The sequence below is a fragment of the Curcuma longa genome, chromosome 1, assembly GCF_044706935.1.
Source record: "Curcuma longa cultivar G26 ecotype Majalengka, Jawa Barat chromosome 1, ITB_CL_G26_1.1, whole genome shotgun sequence".
NCBI classification, from domain to species: Eukaryota; Viridiplantae; Streptophyta; class Magnoliopsida; order Zingiberales; family Zingiberaceae; genus Curcuma; species Curcuma longa.
The window spans coordinates 13,042,561-13,061,642 of NC_133861.1; the positions used below are offsets into that span (position 1 = coordinate 13,042,561).

The 19,082-nt window shown below is 39.6% G+C and overlaps 2 protein-coding genes across 2 annotated transcripts; both read left to right on the forward strand.

The window, feature by feature from the left end:
- Positions 1–658: 658 nt before the first annotated feature.
- LOC141837973 (wall-associated receptor kinase 2-like) lies at positions 659–3,739 on the forward strand. Its single transcript, XM_074725351.1, has 3 exons — positions 659–1,604; positions 1,712–1,870; positions 2,449–3,739. Exons 1-3 carry the CDS (start codon positions 692–694, stop codon positions 3,594–3,596), a joined length of 2,220 nt encoding a protein of 739 aa, XP_074581452.1. The 5' UTR covers positions 659–691; the 3' UTR covers positions 3,597–3,739.
- Positions 3,740–7,711: 3,972 nt separating this feature from the next.
- LOC141812465 (wall-associated receptor kinase 2-like) lies at positions 7,712–10,703 on the forward strand. The gene is made up of 4 exons (XM_074700459.1): positions 7,712–8,640; positions 8,749–8,907; positions 9,335–10,448; positions 10,673–10,703. The coding sequence occupies exons 1-4, from the start codon at positions 7,713–7,715 to the stop codon at positions 10,701–10,703; spliced, it is 2,232 nt and encodes a 743-aa protein (XP_074556560.1). The 5' UTR covers position 7,712.
- The last annotated feature ends 8,379 nt before the right edge of the window (positions 10,704–19,082 follow it).

The following is a 19,082-nucleotide window of genomic DNA, read 5'->3' on the forward strand; positions in this document are numbered from 1 at the left end:
ATGTATTCATCCATATTTACTAACTAAAAGTGCTTTATATATAGATTTTTTTGATCAAATTAAATTAATTTATTTTTACATACAAAATATCTTCGGTCCCAAGATTGCTCTTTTTTGTATTCCCTATAATTTTATACTAAAATTTTTAAAAAGAAATTTTGTTTCTTTTTATTCGTTTTAATTTTATCCAAACAATACGAATGGCAGAGGTTGATTCCCCTCGCCTGACGGTCACGGATCGAATATATCATTCTCAAAAATAATAAATGATTAGAAAATAACAAAAGAAAGAGTGGAGAATTCAAATTCTCCGTTTGGATAGCGAAAAATCACACTGAATTAACCATGTTGAACAGGAATAAATGTGAACAGGACGCATCATTGACTGAACCAAGTAAAGAGGCAAAAAATCGATTGAAAATTGTTTAATTATATTAGCATGCATTTCATTACCCTGTTACAGTTGATAATTCAATCGGTCGTATAAATATAAATTATATTTATATTAAATAAATAGAGCCAAGAAAAATTCACCTTCGAAGCAAGTACATATAGTCTAAGTTGACCCGTAATTTGTTGCTCGAGATAGTATAAATGTCTTTATATATTCATCGATATATTTAACAACTAAACATAGTCACTCAGTTGTGGAGGTCGAGGAGGTGCTAATCCAGTTAATCGACAAAAGAAGATGGCATCCTGGCCAACGCACTTGTGTCTGCTCCTCCTGTGCCTTGTACTGCTAGCAGGAGAGGCAAGCCCCCAAACAGCACCGCCGCTGTCGGTCGACTCCGCCGACAGGTGGGTGCGACCATGGTGCCAGCCCAAGTGCGGCAACGTGAGCATCCCCTACCCCTTCGGCATCGACTCCGGCTGCTTCCGTCCAGGCTTCCAGATCTACTGCAACGGCGACGACACGCCCTACCTCGACCTCGGCGGCAACATCGAGGTGGTGGGCATCCAACTCCTCGAGGGCACCCTCGTCGTCAACCACTATATCGCCCGAGATTGCCGCAACCCGAACGGAAGCAGTTCAGAAAACAACGTGCCGTCGATAAATATCATCGATCTCCAAAATTTCAAGTTTTCACACCGCTGGAACAGTTTCGTGGCCGTCGGCTGCAACACCGTCGGTTATATTTGGAGTCACAGGGAGAGCACTTTCTGGACCGGATGCTTGTCCTTGTGCACCAGCGCCAGCATCGTACCCAATGACACATGCTCCGGCATCGGCTGTTGTATCGCGCCCATTCCCATGGATCTCCGCAACTTTTCGCTGTTGGTCACGCTCGTCGAAGACGAGTACTATCCCTCCTACTACAGCTTCGCCCCCTGCAGCTACGCCTTCCTGGCTGACGTGGGCAAACTCCATTTTGACCTGTCTAACTTAACCGAAAACAGAACCACTTGGAAGAAGGCGCCGGTGACGCTGGATTGGGCCATCATGAATCAGACCTGTGAGGAAGCAAAAGTCAATCACGACTTCGCGTGTGTCTCCCCCAACAGCTACTGCGTGAACTCTACAAATGGTCCGGGCTACCTCTGTAATTGTTCGCAAGGTTTCCAGGGCAACCCGTACCTCAATGATTCAAATGGATGCTCAGGTAACTTAAGCCTATAAAATCCCCAAATTCTAACTTTTGTTTTGTGAATCAGCTTGATCGCATTCTTTAGTATTTTCTCATCTGATCTCTTTGCAAAATCTGGTCAGACATCAACGAGTGCTCAGCTGATATTTCGCCATGTGTCAAACGGTGCCATAATAGAGAGGGGAGCTATTCTTGCTCATGCCCATGGTACATGTATGGAGATGGCCGAAGAGATGGAAGCGGATGCAGGTCCATACTGAGAATACTGTATCTGAGTTTAGGTAATCGCTTGATGCTATGAATCCCACTACGTAGTTTCTCCATTTCTAATCCCTATTTCAGACTTCTCGAATTCTTGCTCCTGAGACAGAATTGGTTAGATTAAAACATTCCCTTTCGTAAATGGCAACCAAAAATTAACATGGTAGTAGCATCTGTCGTCAAACTAGTAATTAACAGCTAGCGATGGTCTAGATTTCTCAACGCTTCCATTCATTTTCTGTGGCATCATCGTCAACATCTCTATAGCGAGGTAACCAGAGCAAGACGTGGGCTCGAACAAAATCGGTCTGCGAGGAAGCACGGATAAATCGTGTGGAGGGCCTGTAAGTCTCGCATGATTGGGCCAGATTTAATCCTTATCAAGATGTGAGCGAGCGGGATTAAATCCTACATGATCTTACAGCATGCGTGTATGCCTTGACATTTTTTTAATGCAGGGCTCTATGGGCCAGTTTTTATCCAGATAACTAACTAATAAAATCCTCAACATGTGCAATCACAAGTTATTAAAATCATTTTTTGTTTGTCGTTTATATGAAAAAACGTAATTGATATTTATTTTTGAGCATCGATGCAGGTGTTGGATTGAGTCTCTTTTTCCTTATTGCGATTGTGTCATGGCTGTACTGGATTTACAAGAAGAGAAAGCTCGGAGAGCTGAAGCAGCACTTCTTTGAGAAGAATGGCGGTTCGTTGCGGCCGGACATCAGACTCTTCTCCTCAGAGGAGCTTGAAGCCGCATCGGACAACTACAACCAGAGCCGAATCCTCGGCGAGGGTGGCACCGGAACAGTCTATCGCGGCGTTCTTCCTGATCAAAACGTGATCGCAATCAAAAAGGCCAAGATAAGCAACGACGAAGCCGAAGTCCAACAGTTCATAAATGAAGTCGAGGTTCTCTCCCGTATCAATCACCGGAATGTAGTGAAGCTCTTGGGGTGCTGTCTCGAGACTCAAGTCCCCATGCTCGTTTACGAGTTCGTGCCCAATGGCACGCTCGCCCACCACGTCCACGGGGAAGGCCGCAGAGGCTCTCTGTCCTTGGAAGCTCGTCTAAGGATCTCTTCGGAAGTAGCTGGAGCCTTGTCCTACCTCCACTCTGCGGCTTCTACTCCCGTCATCCACAGAGATGTCAAGACCACCAACATACTTCTCGACCACAATTTAACTGCAAAAGTGTCCGATTTCGGAGCTTCCAGATTGGTTCCACTAGATCAGAACGGTTTGGTGTCGTTGATTCGTGGCACCTTTGGCTACCTGGACCCGGAATATTTCCAAACAGGGGAGTTCACTGATAAAAGCGACGTCTATAGTTTCGGCGTTGTTTTGGTCGAGCTCTTGACAGGGAAGAAGCCTGTGGCTAAGATGCAAGCTGTCAAGAATTTAGCCACGCTTTTCATGGAGTGCGTGAATTCTGGACGACTTGTTGAAATATTGGAGGAACGCGTGGTCGATGAAGGAACTCCGGAGTTGCTTGAAGCCGCTGCGGAGCTCGCAATGAGGTGCTTGAGCATGAACAGCAATGACCGACCATTGATGAGAGAAGTGGCTATGGAGCTGGAGGCATTGACGAGGTGGACGACGATACATCCTTGGGGAAATGTTAATGTGGAAGAGGGAGACAGCTTGCTGTCTAAGATTGGAAGCTCTTCTCCGTCGACGGTTCTCCATGATTCTGTCAATTCTTCCATAGAACCCATGGTGCCTTTGGAGATTGTCAGATGAGGGAGAGAATGTTGCCAGCTCGTCTATCACTTCCACACTCGACGTTAATAATTGTAGGTTAATTATCTTTTGAATTTTATTGTTCTTGACACTTAAGTGCCAATGACATCGTAGGTGGTGTTAGAAAATTTTAATAATGTAAGAGTGCATATATTAATTTAATTATACATTATAATACTTTATTTATTGCTAATCAGATAAATCTGATTAAATTATTAAACTTCTTAAATTTATTTATTAATAATTCTGTACAAGCTAAGTATATATGCAGTTTGAAAATCAAGTATGATATAAACAAAAAATTGAAATAAAAATTGGCCTCAACTAGGGGAAATTTTTATGATAAGGAATGTATCAATCATCTTCCATTCGACATGTCAAATACTATTTTTTTTTTAAATATTTTTTATGTTGAATTTGACGATTTCATATGCCTATGTTACTAAATTCAAGTATTCTAATTAGAATTATGGAATTCATCACTTCACAAATACTCTGGAGAACTCCTTTCACCTATTCCGCAACATGCGAATATATACTACAACCTGCGCCCTTCAGTAACATTTAATTCAAAGCTCCTGATTAATGGTCGACTTGAAATGCCGAGACCCAGCAACATTCATTTAATTTTGAAGGTGCAAGCAGGGCTCAAACAAGAGTCACTTCAGAGTTAGACCCTGAATCTATGACAAGTGCATTTATAATATTAACAACATTCATAATTATGATTTTATTTAAATCAATCTTCATTCTGTTGTCTCCGATAGCTCCGGGAGTATACAAATTGATACGGATTGTCGAGATTAGTGTTCAACACTTTCTCCGTAAACGATATTACTCTGCTACGGTGCTAACGGATAGCAGCAATTCGTTACCAAGATACAACGATGAACGTCTCGAAATAGTAGCACTCCAAATTCTGAGACCAACGAACCTTCTCGTAGGCTTTTTGGACTCCTAATGCACTAGATGAGCTAGATGAATGCACACGGAAGAGAAGAATCGATAAATTGATCGATAAAATTTCCAATCTGGAGGGATCTATTTATACCAAATGAAGAGGTTGAATGCATTTTAGATGAGAGGATGTGTTCTTTGGGCTGGATCGATCTGGATCGCCCAATCTGAAGGGTTGTAACCCTTCACATAGCCCATTTTAATCTCATCCATCAGATCTGAAGGGTTGTGACCCTCAAATCTCTCCTCTTGTCATCAGCCATTGGATCTGGATCTAATGATCCATTCGATCTGACGCTTCAGATCAAGTCTCATCCCAAGCGGTCAGATCATGACTTTTCGCGATCCAACGCTCCAGATCGCATCACATGCGATCCATCACACCTCTTTGGTCAACGGTTGTCATCCGTTTACCCAATCAACAGTCCAGTCATCTCTTATTGCCCACGTGGATGCCCAGTCATCTCTTATTGTCCACATGGATGCCACATAGACATTGTCACGTCAAATACAAGTCTGACACGTCACCCGAGTGCAACTTTCATCAATTGATGGCATTTCGATTTTTCCATAAAACTGTATTGGTCCATTAAAATCCCAATATCCAACACATTCGTATCACAAAATTTATAATGTGGGGCTGCCATCCAATTTTCATACACATTCCAACATATCCAAGATATAGCAACAGTGGAGCAGATAGGAAGAACAAAACCTAACTTTAGGATAAAAGAACAGATTAGACCTATTCAAAACCCTAGCTACTTCCATTATTCATACTCAAACTTCAAACTACAAGAACAAAGATCGAAGCTTTGAACACAAGATCCAGTTCGACCAGTAGTCTATCGTCCGGGCAACAATACTTCTGAAAGGAATCAAGGAAAGAGGGGCGGAGGTACGTTTACCTCCAAGAGCTAGTCCGGAGCTGGATGGCGTCCGAGTTATTGGCGACTTTCCTGGCGAGCTCCTCGCACTCGGCGCAGTAGAAGAATTGACCTGACCTGCTTGTTCACTAACTTAGCCATCGCCCATCTAAGGAACTATATAGTTTTAGTTAAAAATAAAAATATTATATTTTTTATATAAAAATCACCTTATTACTATGACATATAAAATCAAATAATTTAACTTAATAAAAACTTTTACATAAAATACTTTTATATTCATTTTTTAAATCAATTTAATTAAAAGTATTCAAACTTAATTAAAACCTTTTTAATATAATCAAATTCACTATAAAAATAAAGTATAACAACTAATTAGTGGATGTTACAATACTATAACCATTGCTCGATCCCCGGGGCAATGGTGCAACGGTAGGGAATTTTCCTCCAAATGGGGAACACAATTAAAGGATGTTAGGCATCTGGATTGGCCGCCGTATGCGCTTCCCGATTTATCCTGGTGGTCGGTGGGAAACTTCCGTGAGACCGGGCCGACCACCCCAGGGATTGAGTCCACGAGACTGACTGGGATTTATCTTTTTTTTTTTACAATACTATAACAATCAATAAAGTAATTACCATAATTGTAATAGTTAATTAATCGTTGTTACAATAGTTTTTGGATAAATTTTATCATTTAAAATTATTTTTAATTAAGTTCAAATAATTTTAACAAATTAATATAAAATAATATAAAATTTGTAATATAATTAATTGATTTATTTTTACATATTATAATAATTATAAGTACTCCATATATATGTATAAATATACTGAAATAAGAGTATCATTGATTAAAAAATATAGTAGGATATTTTTGACCTTTTCTTTTGAAAATTAAATATTTTAAGATTATGATAACAAAAGCCCCTTTTTAATTTTTTCTATAAATTTTTACTTAATTTTCAAAAAGAAAAGTTGACATTATTTCCTAGTTATGATGCTAATCATGGATAAGTCAACGGATAAAACGTATTCAATGAATTAATTAAGATTGTATTATCACTATTATGTATAGGTCATCGTCAAATTTTAGCATGCGTGGGTCGTCAAATTATATCATCAAAGGGTCCATTACTTATATCGCATTAAAGTCGAGACTTGACTAAACTCAAGTCGTGCAACATCAATATTGTCTAAACTCTAAAATGCTTTCATTGTCACCCACTTGGTACAATATTGATGGAAGTTTAAAAAACTATATTTTTGTTAATCATTCCTTACCCTTCAGTTACAATTTGTAATTTTTTTCGAATGAATAATTGATCAATATTTTATTAAATTTCACAATAGCAGGATTTTTATTAGATTAATTACAATATACATTTAAGTTCGTCTTAATTAAGTCATTGAGTTTATTTGGATGGTAAACAAAATTTTGACTAGCAGCTTAACCCTTTTTAAATCTATATGTAATTTATTCTTTCATATTGATTAAGTGTATATAGACGTGTTTCGTGCATTATTAATATAATTAATCCCTAATTATATCTAACCTATTAATTTCAAATTTCTATTTTGTAAATATAAACCAATATTTTTTTCATGTTGAAATTAGTTATGAAAAAAGCAAAATGCATTAGTTAAAAAAAACATTTAAAGAGTGAAGTAAAGGTGAACAAAATAAAGATGAGAAAAGCAAGAGAATTGCAAAGAAGCAGCGGAGCACAAACTCAACAAGTTGTGATCGAAGGATGATAGATGATGAAAAATAGATAAAGGATGAGAGCTAAAGAGTCCAATGCGCATGTAAAGATGCACTTGATCTTCTTTAATCATAAAGATGAATGATCTTGAATTTTTGTAGGTTAGCTTGGCAAATTTTAACCGATTTAGCTAGGGACTGGATTAACACGACTACTCAGTCCATTGATACAAAAGGTGAACCGAAGGGTAAGACCTAAACCATAATATATATACAGGTTTAGAAAAAAACAAACTCAAATGTCCATGGGCTCCTTGGAAAATTCGTCATGTTGATTAGAGTTGAGGTTGATGGTAACAGAGAAAACAACACGAACTGCAGAGGTTGATTCCCTCACGGCCGGACAAAATATACATTAGTTACAGTTGACGCGCAATTTGATTGACTAGATCAACTCTAAATGTTGTTCTATATATTCATCCATATATTTAACAACTAAACAAACTCACTCAATTGTGGAGGTGGAGGAGGTGCTAATTAATCCAGTTAATCGACAAAAGAAAGAAGATGGCATCCTGGCCAGCGCACTTGTTTCTGCTCCTCCTCTGCCTTGTACTGCTAGCAGGAGAGGCAACCCCCCAAACAGCACCGCCGCCGTCGGTCGACAACTCCGCCGACAAGTGGGCGCGACCAGGGTGCCGATCCAAGTGCGGCAACGTAATCATCCCCTACCCCTTCGGCATCCACAACGACTCCGACCCCAACTCCAACTGCTCCCGTACTCCAGACTTCGAGATCAACTGCACCAGCGACGGCACTCCCTACCTCGGCCTCGGCGGCAACATCGAGGTGGTGAACATCGAGCTCCTCCAGGGCCTCCTCGTCGTCAACCACTATATCGCCCGAGATTGCTACTTCCAGAACGGAAGCCGTTCAAAAAGTAACGGGGCCTCGACAAATATTATCGGCCTACCAAACTACAAGTTCTCCAGTGACCGGAATAAATTCGTGGCCGTCGGCTGTGACGCTCGGGGCGACATTTGGAGTAACAGGGTGAGCACTTTCCATACAGGATGCTCGTCCTACTGCACCAACGCCAGCTTCGTGCCCAATGGTACATGCTCCGGCATCGGCTGCTGCACCACGCCCATTCCCATGGATCTCCGCAACTTTTCGATGATCGTCTATAGCTATCACAATCACTCCCACTGCAGCTTCGCCCTCTGCAGCTACGCCTTCCTGGCTGACGTGGACAAACTCAACTTTAACCTGTCTAGCTTCACCGAATACGAAACCAGGGAGATGGCGCCATTGACGCTCGATTGGGCCATCATGGGCAAGACCTGTGAGCAAGCAAATGGCACTGGCGACTTCGCGTGTGTCTCCCCCAACAGCTTCTGCTGGAACTCTACTAATGGTCCGGGCTACCTCTGTAATTGTTCGGAAGGTTTCCAGGGCAACCCGTACCTCAATGATTCAATTAATGGATGCTCAGGTAACTTAAGCCTATAAAATTCCCAAATTCTAACTTTTGTTTTGTGAATCAGCTTGATCGCATGCTTTAGTAATTTTCTCATCTGATGTCTTTGCAAAATCTGATCAGACATCGACGAGTGCTCAGCTGATAAATCGCCATGTGTCAAATGGTGCCATAATAGAGAAGGGAGCTATTATTGCTCTTGCCCATGGTACATGTATGGAGATGGCCGAAGAGATGGAAGCGGATGCACATCCATACTGAGAATACTGTATCTCAGTTTAGGTAATCACTTAATGCTATACATCCACTACGTAAATGACAACCAAAAACATGGTAGTAGCATCTGTCGTCAAACAAGTAATTAACAGCGATAGTCTTGTCATTTCTCAACGCTTCCACTCATTTTCTGTGACATCATTAACAACATCTCTATAGCGAGATAACCAGAGCAAGACGTGGGTTCGAACAAAATCGGTCTGCGACTTCCTCGCACGGAGAAATCGTGTGGAGGGCCTGTAAGTCTCGCATGATTGGGCCAGATTTAATCCTGATCATGATGTGAGTGAGCGGGATTAAATCCTACATGATCTCATAACTACCTAATAGAATCCTCAACACGTGCAATTAATCACAAGTTATTAAAATCATTTTTTGTTTGTCGTTTATATGAGAAAACGTAATTGATATTTATTTTTGAGCATTGATGCAGGTGTTGGATTGAGCCTCTTTTTCCTTATTGCGATTGGGTCATTGCTGTACTGGATTTACAAGAAGAGAAAGCTCGAAGAGCTGAAGCAGCACTTCTTTGAGAAGAACGGCGGTTCGTTGCGGCCGGACATCAGACTCTTCTCCTCAGAGGAGCTTGAAGCCGCATCGGACAACTACAACCAGACCCGAATCCTCGGCGAGGGTGGCACCGGAACAGTCTATCGCGGCGTTCTTCCTGATCAAAACCTGATCGCGATCAAAAAGGCCAAGATAAGCAACGACGAAGCCGAAGTCCAACAGTTCATAAATGAAGTCGAGGTTCTCTCCCGTATCAATCACCGGAATGTAGTGAAGCTCTTGGGATGCTGTCTCGAGACTCAAGTCCCCATGCTCGTTTACGAGTTCGTGCCCAATGGCACGCTCGCTCACCACGTCCACGGGGAAGGCCGCAGAGGCTCTCTGTCCTTGGAAGCTCGTCTAAGGATCTCTTCGGAAGTAGCTGGATCCTTGTCCTACCTCCACTCCGCGGCTTCTACTCCCGTCATCCACAGAGATGTCAAGACCACCAACATACTTCTGGACCACAATTTAACTGCAAAAGTGTCCGATTTCGGAGCTTCCAGATTGGTTCCACTAGATCAGAACGGATTGGTGTCGTTGATTCGTGGCACCTTTGGCTACCTGGACCCGGAATATTTCCAAACAGGGGAGTTCACTGATAAAAGCGACGTCTATAGTTTCGGCGTTGTTTTGGTCGAGCTCTTGACAGGGAAGAAGCCTGTGGCTAAGATGCAAGCTGTTAAGAATTTAGCCACGCTTTTCATGGAGTGCGTGAATTCTGGACGACTTGTTGAAATATTGGAGCAACGCGTGGTCGATGAAGGAACTCCGGAGTTGCTTGATGCAGCTGCGGAGCTCGCAATGAAGTGCTTGAGCTTGAACAGCCATGACCGACCATTGATGAGAGAAGTGGCTATGGAGCTGGAGGCATTGACAAGGCGGACGAGGATACATCCTTGGGGAAATGTTAATGTGGAAGAGGGAGACAGCTTGCTGTCTAAGGTTGGAAGCTCTTCTCCGTCGGTTCTCCGTGATTATGTCAATTCTTCCATAGAATTGATAAATCTGAGGGTGATCGGTTCGATCCCACTGAAATTTTCCACTGGTCACGGGATAAATCAGGAAACACACGCAGCGGTCAACCCAGATGCTTAGCATTCTTCGATTGCGATCCTCATTTAGAAGAAAATTTTTACAAATATGTCGTAGTTAAAAATCGAACCATAGATATCTGAGTGATAATCTGGATATCTTATCGTCGCATCATGACCCAGGGGACACCCATGGTGCCTTTCGAGATTGTCAGGTGAGGGAGCGAATGTTGCCAGCTCGTCTATCACGTACACACTCGACGTTAATAATTGTAGGTTATTATCCTTTGAATTTTATTGTTCTTGACACTTAAGTGCTAGTGACACGTAGGTGGTGTTAGAAAATTTTAATAATGTAAGAGTGCATATATTAATTTAATTATACATTATAAAAAAAATGATAAATCCCAGTCAGTCTCATGGACTTAATCTCTGGGGTGGCCGATCCGGTTCCACGGAAGTTTTCCATCGACCACTAAAGTAAATCAGAAAGCGCATAGCCAATCCAGATGCCCAGCATCCTTTGATTACGTTCCCCATTTGGAGGAAAATACCACTAAGGTAAATCAGAAAGCGCATAGCCAATCCAGATGCCCAGCATCCTTTGATTACGTTCCCCATTTGGAGGAAAATTCCTGCAAATACGCCGTAGCTGGGGATCGAACTGCGGGTCCTGCAAATACGCCGTAGCTGGGGATCGAACTGCGGGTCCCTGAGTCACAATTCAGATGTCCTACCGTTGCACCATTGCCCCGGGAACTTAATTATACATTATAATACTTTATTTATCGCTAATCAAATAAATCTGATTAAATTATTAAACTTCGTAAATTTATTTATTAATAATTCTGTACAAGCTAAGTATGCAATTTGAAAATCATGTATGATTTAAACAAAAAATTGAAATAAAAATTGGCCTCAACTAGGAGAAATTTTTATGATATGAGAAGGAATGTATCCCTTCGACATGTCAAGTACTAATTTTTCAATTTTTTTTTTTTTTTGAATTTGCTGATTTCATATGCCTATGTTACTAAATTCAAGTATTCTATTTAGAATTACGGAATTCATCACTACACAAATACTCTAGAGAACTCCTTTCACCTATTCCGCAACATGCGAATATATACTACTACCTGCGCCCTTCAGTAACATTTAATTCAAGGCTCCTGATTAATGGTCGATTTGAAATGCCGAGACCAAGCAACTTCCATTTAATTTTGAAGGTCCAAGCAGTGCTCAAACAAGAGTCACTTTTGTTAAGAATTGTTTTTTTTTTTTTAAATTAAATAATTAAACATCCGATCGAGTCCGAATTAAACTTAATAATAGGTAGACGTGAAAATAAGAATTTTATAAGTTCAAATTGAGATTGATTTAAATTTGATTGGGTTAAATTCGATTCGGCATAGGTTCCCGTCGTGTGCACTAACACCCACGCCGCCCCTTCTGCCCTGCAACCGCGACGCTACTTTTTTCCCCCCGACGCCGCCTGCCGACCGCCCGCGATCGCCGCCACCGGTTGGTTCTCCGCCCGCCCGTGTGGAGAAGACCAACGATCCCGCTTAGTCTCCTCTTCTTCTCCTCCCTCGCTTTTCCCTCTTGGGTCGCCCGCGCGGCTCCGCCTGCTCCTGCCACGCGCTGCACCGGCTCACGCCTAGAGCCAGTGTCGCCGCCTCTCGCAACCAGGGTCGTTGCCCTCTGCCCCTCCATCTCCGGCAAACCCTTCCGCCCCTCTTTCCGGCAGCGACCGAGCAGCAGCCGGTTCGGGCTCCTTTTCAGCGTAGCGAACCCCCTTAATTAGCGATTGGGAGAAGCCGTTGTTTCTGGTTTCTGTTCGTGTCCAGGACACCGCGCCGCTCGCAGCCCAAAGATCGCGCCTACAGCTTGACGAATTGCAGTGTAAGCTCCTCTTCTTCAGTCCTTTGCATCGGGTAGTAATACTGTAAGAGGAGGTTGCCTGTGTGGTGGAGGTTGGTTTGGGTGGAAGTTCTCAGGAGACTTTGATGGCCGGTGAGGACGAGTGAGGTAACCCTTTCTTGATATGCAGTTTTAGTCTATTAGAAGATTGGGATGATTATTGAGATTGGTAATGTGATGAAGGTAATAAGAATAGGATTATTACGAGGTAGTAAGATTAAAAATGATTATTCAGACGTAGAGTTGTTCATAATGTTTAGATTTTACGTTATTATTTTTATTAGATAATATTTTAATTATTTTAATATTATGTGTAGACACTGATTCAAGTGGAGACCTGTTGACACTCGGACCTTGATAGACATAAAAAATGGATACATTTTATCGTTAGACTCGTATATTTTTCTGTGCATGAATAGACAAATTATATATATATATATATATATATATATATATATGTTATAATGGTTTTAAAAAAAGATTTAAAATGATCTTTAAAATATTAAAACAAGGTTAAAATAATTAAATCATTAAAGGATAAATAATTGATTTATTTCATGTTTACAGATGGATTCGTCTGGAGAATTAAAATGGGAAAGGATGTTTTCAAAATTTACAGGAAAAGGATGATTTATTTCATGTCTTTACATTGCTTGATCAGTTATATTTCATGCTGTTGATATTTAGTCTTTACTTGTAAATTTTATGATGATACCTAAATGAATGAATAAGCTTTAATTTGATTTGAGTTGGTCGTTTAGACCAAATCGAGAAGATACATACTTAGAATGTAACAATTATGATAATTGATGAAAAAAATATAAGGTGAAATGATAGATATAAAAAAAATGATAAATATTAAAAAGTGTTAATTATGAGTCTAGTTTTATATCAAAGTTTTTATGCCAAAGTATTGGATTGTACACTTGAGTAGTGGCGTGATGTAGCCCTCGATCCATAACACTTGATCGCCCACATATTATTATGGTAATGCAGAAGCCGCGGTCAATGTTTATCTTGTCTTCCATCGGTGAGGGCTTTTAGCCCCTATATTAGATAACATATACAACGATATATTTTGAGAAGACTGTTAGTCTATATATATGTGATATTATTATACTTTGATGATATTGACTTCTGTTATGCATTTTTTAATTGCTTATATAAATGCTGATAATGATTATAATATTTAATCAAGTTGAGAACTTGATTACATAACAAGGATTAAGAAATTATCATAATTGATGATAATGAATGATAATTAAATTAAGATATGAAATGCATATATAAAAATATTATCTGAAATATTCGAGACAATGATAACTCAAGATAATGATATATATATTATGTATAAATGGAGAAATCTAAAAAAATCTTAAACTGGCAATAAGAAATTGTGATCTTCTATATTTCCTTGGCTTCTTAAATAAGATTAAATTCATGCACACTTTTTCTAATTACTCACTTAGCTATTGGCTAACTGTTTACATTCTTTGGCCTCCAGTTTTGCAGGCACAGACTTGGTACTACCTTGATTCATTAGAGTTGCTCAAAGACCTTGAATGCTGATTTTCGGTTTGGTCAAGCTAATATTTTATGTCGTTTTATATGTACAAGTGGTCGTCCATGAGACATAATAAATGGATGTATGAACTTCTTTTTGATTATTCTATTTAATAAAATATGGATGGTTCTTTATATTATGTCTCTTTTATTGTGTTGGTTCTTTTATTATATCGTCACCAAATGAGGTACCTCCTGGTGTGTGGGAATGACACCTCCAAGGCGTGACAACTTCAGACCCTGAATCTACGACAAGTGCATTTATAATATTCACAACATTCATAATTATGATTTTATTTAAATCAATCTTCATTCATATCACAAAATTTATAATGCGGGCCAACAATCCAATTTTCATACACATTCCAACATATCCATTTCTTCTGTAAAAAGGTAGAATCCGCTACCTTAGTGGTCTCACACGGTCGGTCCCACGACCATCTGTAAGGAGGTAAATCGAGAAGTTGCAATTGGCCACGACGGAGGAGGATGTTGCTCGGCTTCGTCGAGATTTGAACCCTTGTCCTTTTCTGCAAGTCTGTTCCGTCGTAACCAACTCAGTTATGTCCCGGAAGCACATTCCAACATATCCATGATACAGCAACAGTAGAGCAGATATAGGAAGAACAAAACCAAATTTAAGGATAAAAGAACAGATTAGACCTATTCAAAACCCTACTTCCATTATTCATGCTCCAAACTTAAAACTACAAGAACAAAGATCGAAGCTTTGAACACAAGATCCAGTTCGACAAATAGTATATCGTCCGGGCAACAATACTTCTGAAAGGAATCAAGGAAAGAGGGGCGGAGGTACATTGACCTCTCTCGGGTCTTATGTTTATTTGATTTATCTATCTATATTTTATTATGAAATACTAAACTATTTAGGATAAGTGAAATTATCTTTTACATCCTTGATAATTAAGATATGATGATATATTTTATTCTAAATTAATTGATCCATCTATGTTCATTTATATTTTATGATTTATTTTAATGATCAATAAAAAATTTTAAGACAGAATTAATCCCCACGGAATTAGACATATCACAAAAGTTAAATATCAGAATTAATACAAAAAAAAGGAGTTGATTCATATCTAGCGAGCTTTGGAATCCATTTCACTCCCATCTAAGGAACTATATAATTTTAGTTAAAAATATAAATATTATATTTTTTATATAAAAATCGCCTTATTACTATGACATATAAAAATAAATTAATTTAACTTAATTAAAATTTTATACATAAAATAATTTTATATTGATTTTTTTATCAATTTAATTAAAATTATTCAAACTTAATTTAAACCTTTTTAATATAATCAAATTCACTATAAAACTAAAGTATTTATAACAACTAATTAGTGGTTGTTACAATACTATAACAATCAATAAATGAATTACTAAAATTGTAATAGTTAATTAATCGTTGTTATAATAGTTTTAGGTAAATTTTATCACTTAAATTGATTTTAATTAAATTCAAATTATTTTGACAAATTAATAAAAAATTAATATAATTTTTTAAATAGAATTAATTGATTTATTTTTACATGTTACAATAATTATAAATACTCCATACGTGATACAAATATATTGAAATAAGAGTATATATCTTTGATTAAAAAATATAGTAGGATATTTTTTGACTTTTTCTTTTGAAAATTAAATATTTTAAGATTATGATAATAAAAGCGCCTTTTTATTTTTTTTCTATAATTTTTTCCTTAATTTTAAAAAAAAAAGAAAAATTGACATTATTTCCTAGTTACGATGCTAATCACGAATAAATCAACGGATAGAACATATTCAATGAATTGAAAAAAAATGATAAATCTCAGTTAGCCTCATTGACTATCTCAGAGGATGACTGATTCAATCCCACAGAAGTTTTTCATCGGCCATCAGGGTAAATCGGGAAGTGCACGTAGCGGCCAGCCCAGACGTCAGCATCCTTTGATTGCGCTCCCCATTTGAAGAAAAATTCTTGCAAATACGTCGTAGCTGGGGATTAAATCTGTAAGATACCAAAAATTTCGTAGTGTTGGAGGATGTGACTCGTCTTGCAAAGACGAAATCAACGAAACCAAATTGGATCAAATCAGAGATCATTTGGGTAGTGAACCAAACGAACCAAGATCGAACCAAACTGAACCAAGTTGGTTTGGTTCGTACGGGAAGAGATTTTGATAGAATAAAATAGATGAAAAGATTCGTCTTGCGAAGATGAATCCAACAAAATTGATTTGAGTCAAATCGGAGATCATTTGGTTAGTAAACCAAGCGAACCAAGATTTAAAAATCGGTTTGCTACAGTAAATGATTTTGTCGTATAATAAATCCTAGGTTTTTAGTTGGTTTAGTTCGGTTATTGCACCGACTAACCTACAATTAGTGTGCATTCCTTTTTAAAGCACAAATCGCGAACCCTTAATCACGCGTGCCGTCTCCTCTTCTCCTCTTCATCTTCGCCGACGTCGCCTTCCCCGTGTCTCCCTCCTTCGCCCGACGCCAGAAGCCGCCTCCCTTGCTCGAACCAGCACCGGATCACCGCCGCCTCCTCCCGTCCTCCTCACACGAAGACCGCCGCAACTCTTGCCTCCTCTGCTGCTACCCTGTCGCCGCCCGAAGTCAACAACCACATACCGCCGCGTCTCTCTCCTTGTCGCCGCCGCACAGAGAAGCCCTGTCGCCAACCGCCGCTGCCGTAGCCAGCTGCCGTCTTCGCCGTCGCCATTCTTCTAGAAGCATAGCCGCTGCTCCGTCGCACCTCGCTTGCAACCGATGACCAGCGTCGCCTTTCCCCTTCCTCAAGCTGTCCGCTGGAGAACTAGGGTTCACCGTCGCCTCCCTTCGCTCTTCTTCTCCTTCCTCACGGATGTGCCACCGTCCCCTGTAGTCGGTCGTGCAAGGAAAATTGGAACCGAAGCTTGCTTGGATTTGTGCCGGCGTCCGTGAATTTAATTAGGGCACGATCTGTTCTTGAAGTTGTGTTGTTCGATTGACTTGGAATTGGAGCTGAAGGGCACAGATTTGAGGTAATGCCGATTCTTCTTGGGTTGGGTTTATTGTAGTTTGAATTGATCGGATTATGGTTCGTAATTGGTGGTTGTTAATGGATGGTTGTTTATCTACTGTTGGAGTGGTTTAATAATAGCATTAGATCAGGTTAAACCAATTAAAGTTAAGAATGAATTTAGCTAAATTAGATTTAAAAGATAAATGAAGTTAATAGGATTCAATTAGTTAGATTAGTGTAACTCTAGGTTAGGATGGGGTTAAACTCATGTTAAATTTGTTAGGGTTCTTTGATGAGGAATTTTATATGTCACTGCATTTAGGAAGATTATTATTCTATTTGCAGGATCCTGAGTGATTGTAGGAGTTCGTCATAGACAAGGTTATTTTCTGAAGGTTCTAGCCTTGACAGACTTCTGATCAGGTGGGTACTCCTGTGTTTGGTCAGCACAGGTCGTCTTTTCATAGTGCATGTTCATCTTGTTGCTATTTTATCTCTTCTGTTGCCTTCCTGTCATTTGACGTAGTTCTTTAGATAATACCTTTGATATCCATGCTTGAAACCTATTGTTAACTTTGGGATGATCTATTGATACCATATTGATACTTTTGTAACTATATCATTTATCCTATTGACACATGTATGATTCATTCCCTGATTCATGTTGTATAACCTTCAATGGATTTATCTACTGTAGACCTGTATTACCATTGTGTCGTTGATCCATGTTGACCTCTCATTATTCCTGATAAGCATGCTAATTATCTGTAGCTATTACATGTTGGAATGATCATCATGCATTCATGATAGTTGTGGATGTTGCGGACAACATTGTTGGCTGTTCTTGTTGGCTCTGGCCCTGCACCGTGTAGTGGTGTGATCAGTGGAAAGAGCCAACTTGCACTATTGTTGGGTGCAACCAGGACTGGCTATATAGCCCTCCTGTTACACTGCCGCTCCCCACCAGATTACGGTGGTTTGTGTGTTGGAGTCTGTGCAGTATGTCTTGTCTGGCCCCTCAGTTCACTGTGCTCTGGGAGGGTGACTGGGGAATGCAGAGTGCGGACAGAGACTTGCATTTGTTTGCGATGATTGCCGTGTGTTTTACATGCATTGTTGGTAGGATTATTGCATAGTTTAATTTATGCATCTGATTTCGACTGTTGCACTTGTTTGCTATGACTGTTGCATTTGTATGACATTACATACATGATCATATATATATACATGTTGCCATATATTCTTCTTCTTTACCATTCAGTTGATATACCATGCTCGACTTCCATTAATTACATGCTCACATGTAACTGATATCCATATCTGTTGTGTAGTGCTATTCTTTCCTTATTGTTCTCGTTGAGATACCATGCTTGATTACCATGACCTCTGTTATCTGTTGATATTCATATCTGTTGATTAGTGTTTACTCTCCTGTTTATCTTTTCATGCACTTCGATATTCCTGTATCCACTGAGCATTCAATGCTCACTACCCAGACCCTGGGGATTATTTTGTTTTCTCCCCAGGTAGCAGATAGGTTACTTGGAGCTTGGAGTTTCGGTCGACTGCTGCTGTCTCACATCAGAGAGGTTGTTGGTAGTAGTATAGTTGTTTTCTTTCAGTTATGTTTCGTACTCTGAGAACATGTATTTTTGGTTTGAATTGTAGTCTTGGTTGGATTTATCATATTACAGTAGTCATGTCGGATTTACGTTATAGTTATTCGTTTTGTTGGATTTACGATGTTTCCGTTTCGTAGAATTTGATTATGTTGAGTAGTATGCATGTGTTAACTGTTGTGTGGCCGTGTGGGCCTTATTCTATATTTGTTTGCATTTGTGTGTGTCTATTGGACGTGTAGTCCTATTTCCGGCCGCCTGTGGCCGTGTATTTGTGCATGTATTTAGGGAATTGTCATAGTTACTGGGGAGATGCTGTCGAAATTTTTCGGACGGCCTTCTCGGGGCGTGACAATTTAGTGGTATCAGAGCAGGTTAGTTCATTTCAGAATTGTCGTAGTTTTGAATCTGCCGGAGCATGATTTTCTGATCCGTATGTAGTTTTCTGGATTTGTCGTTGCATTTTTGAAC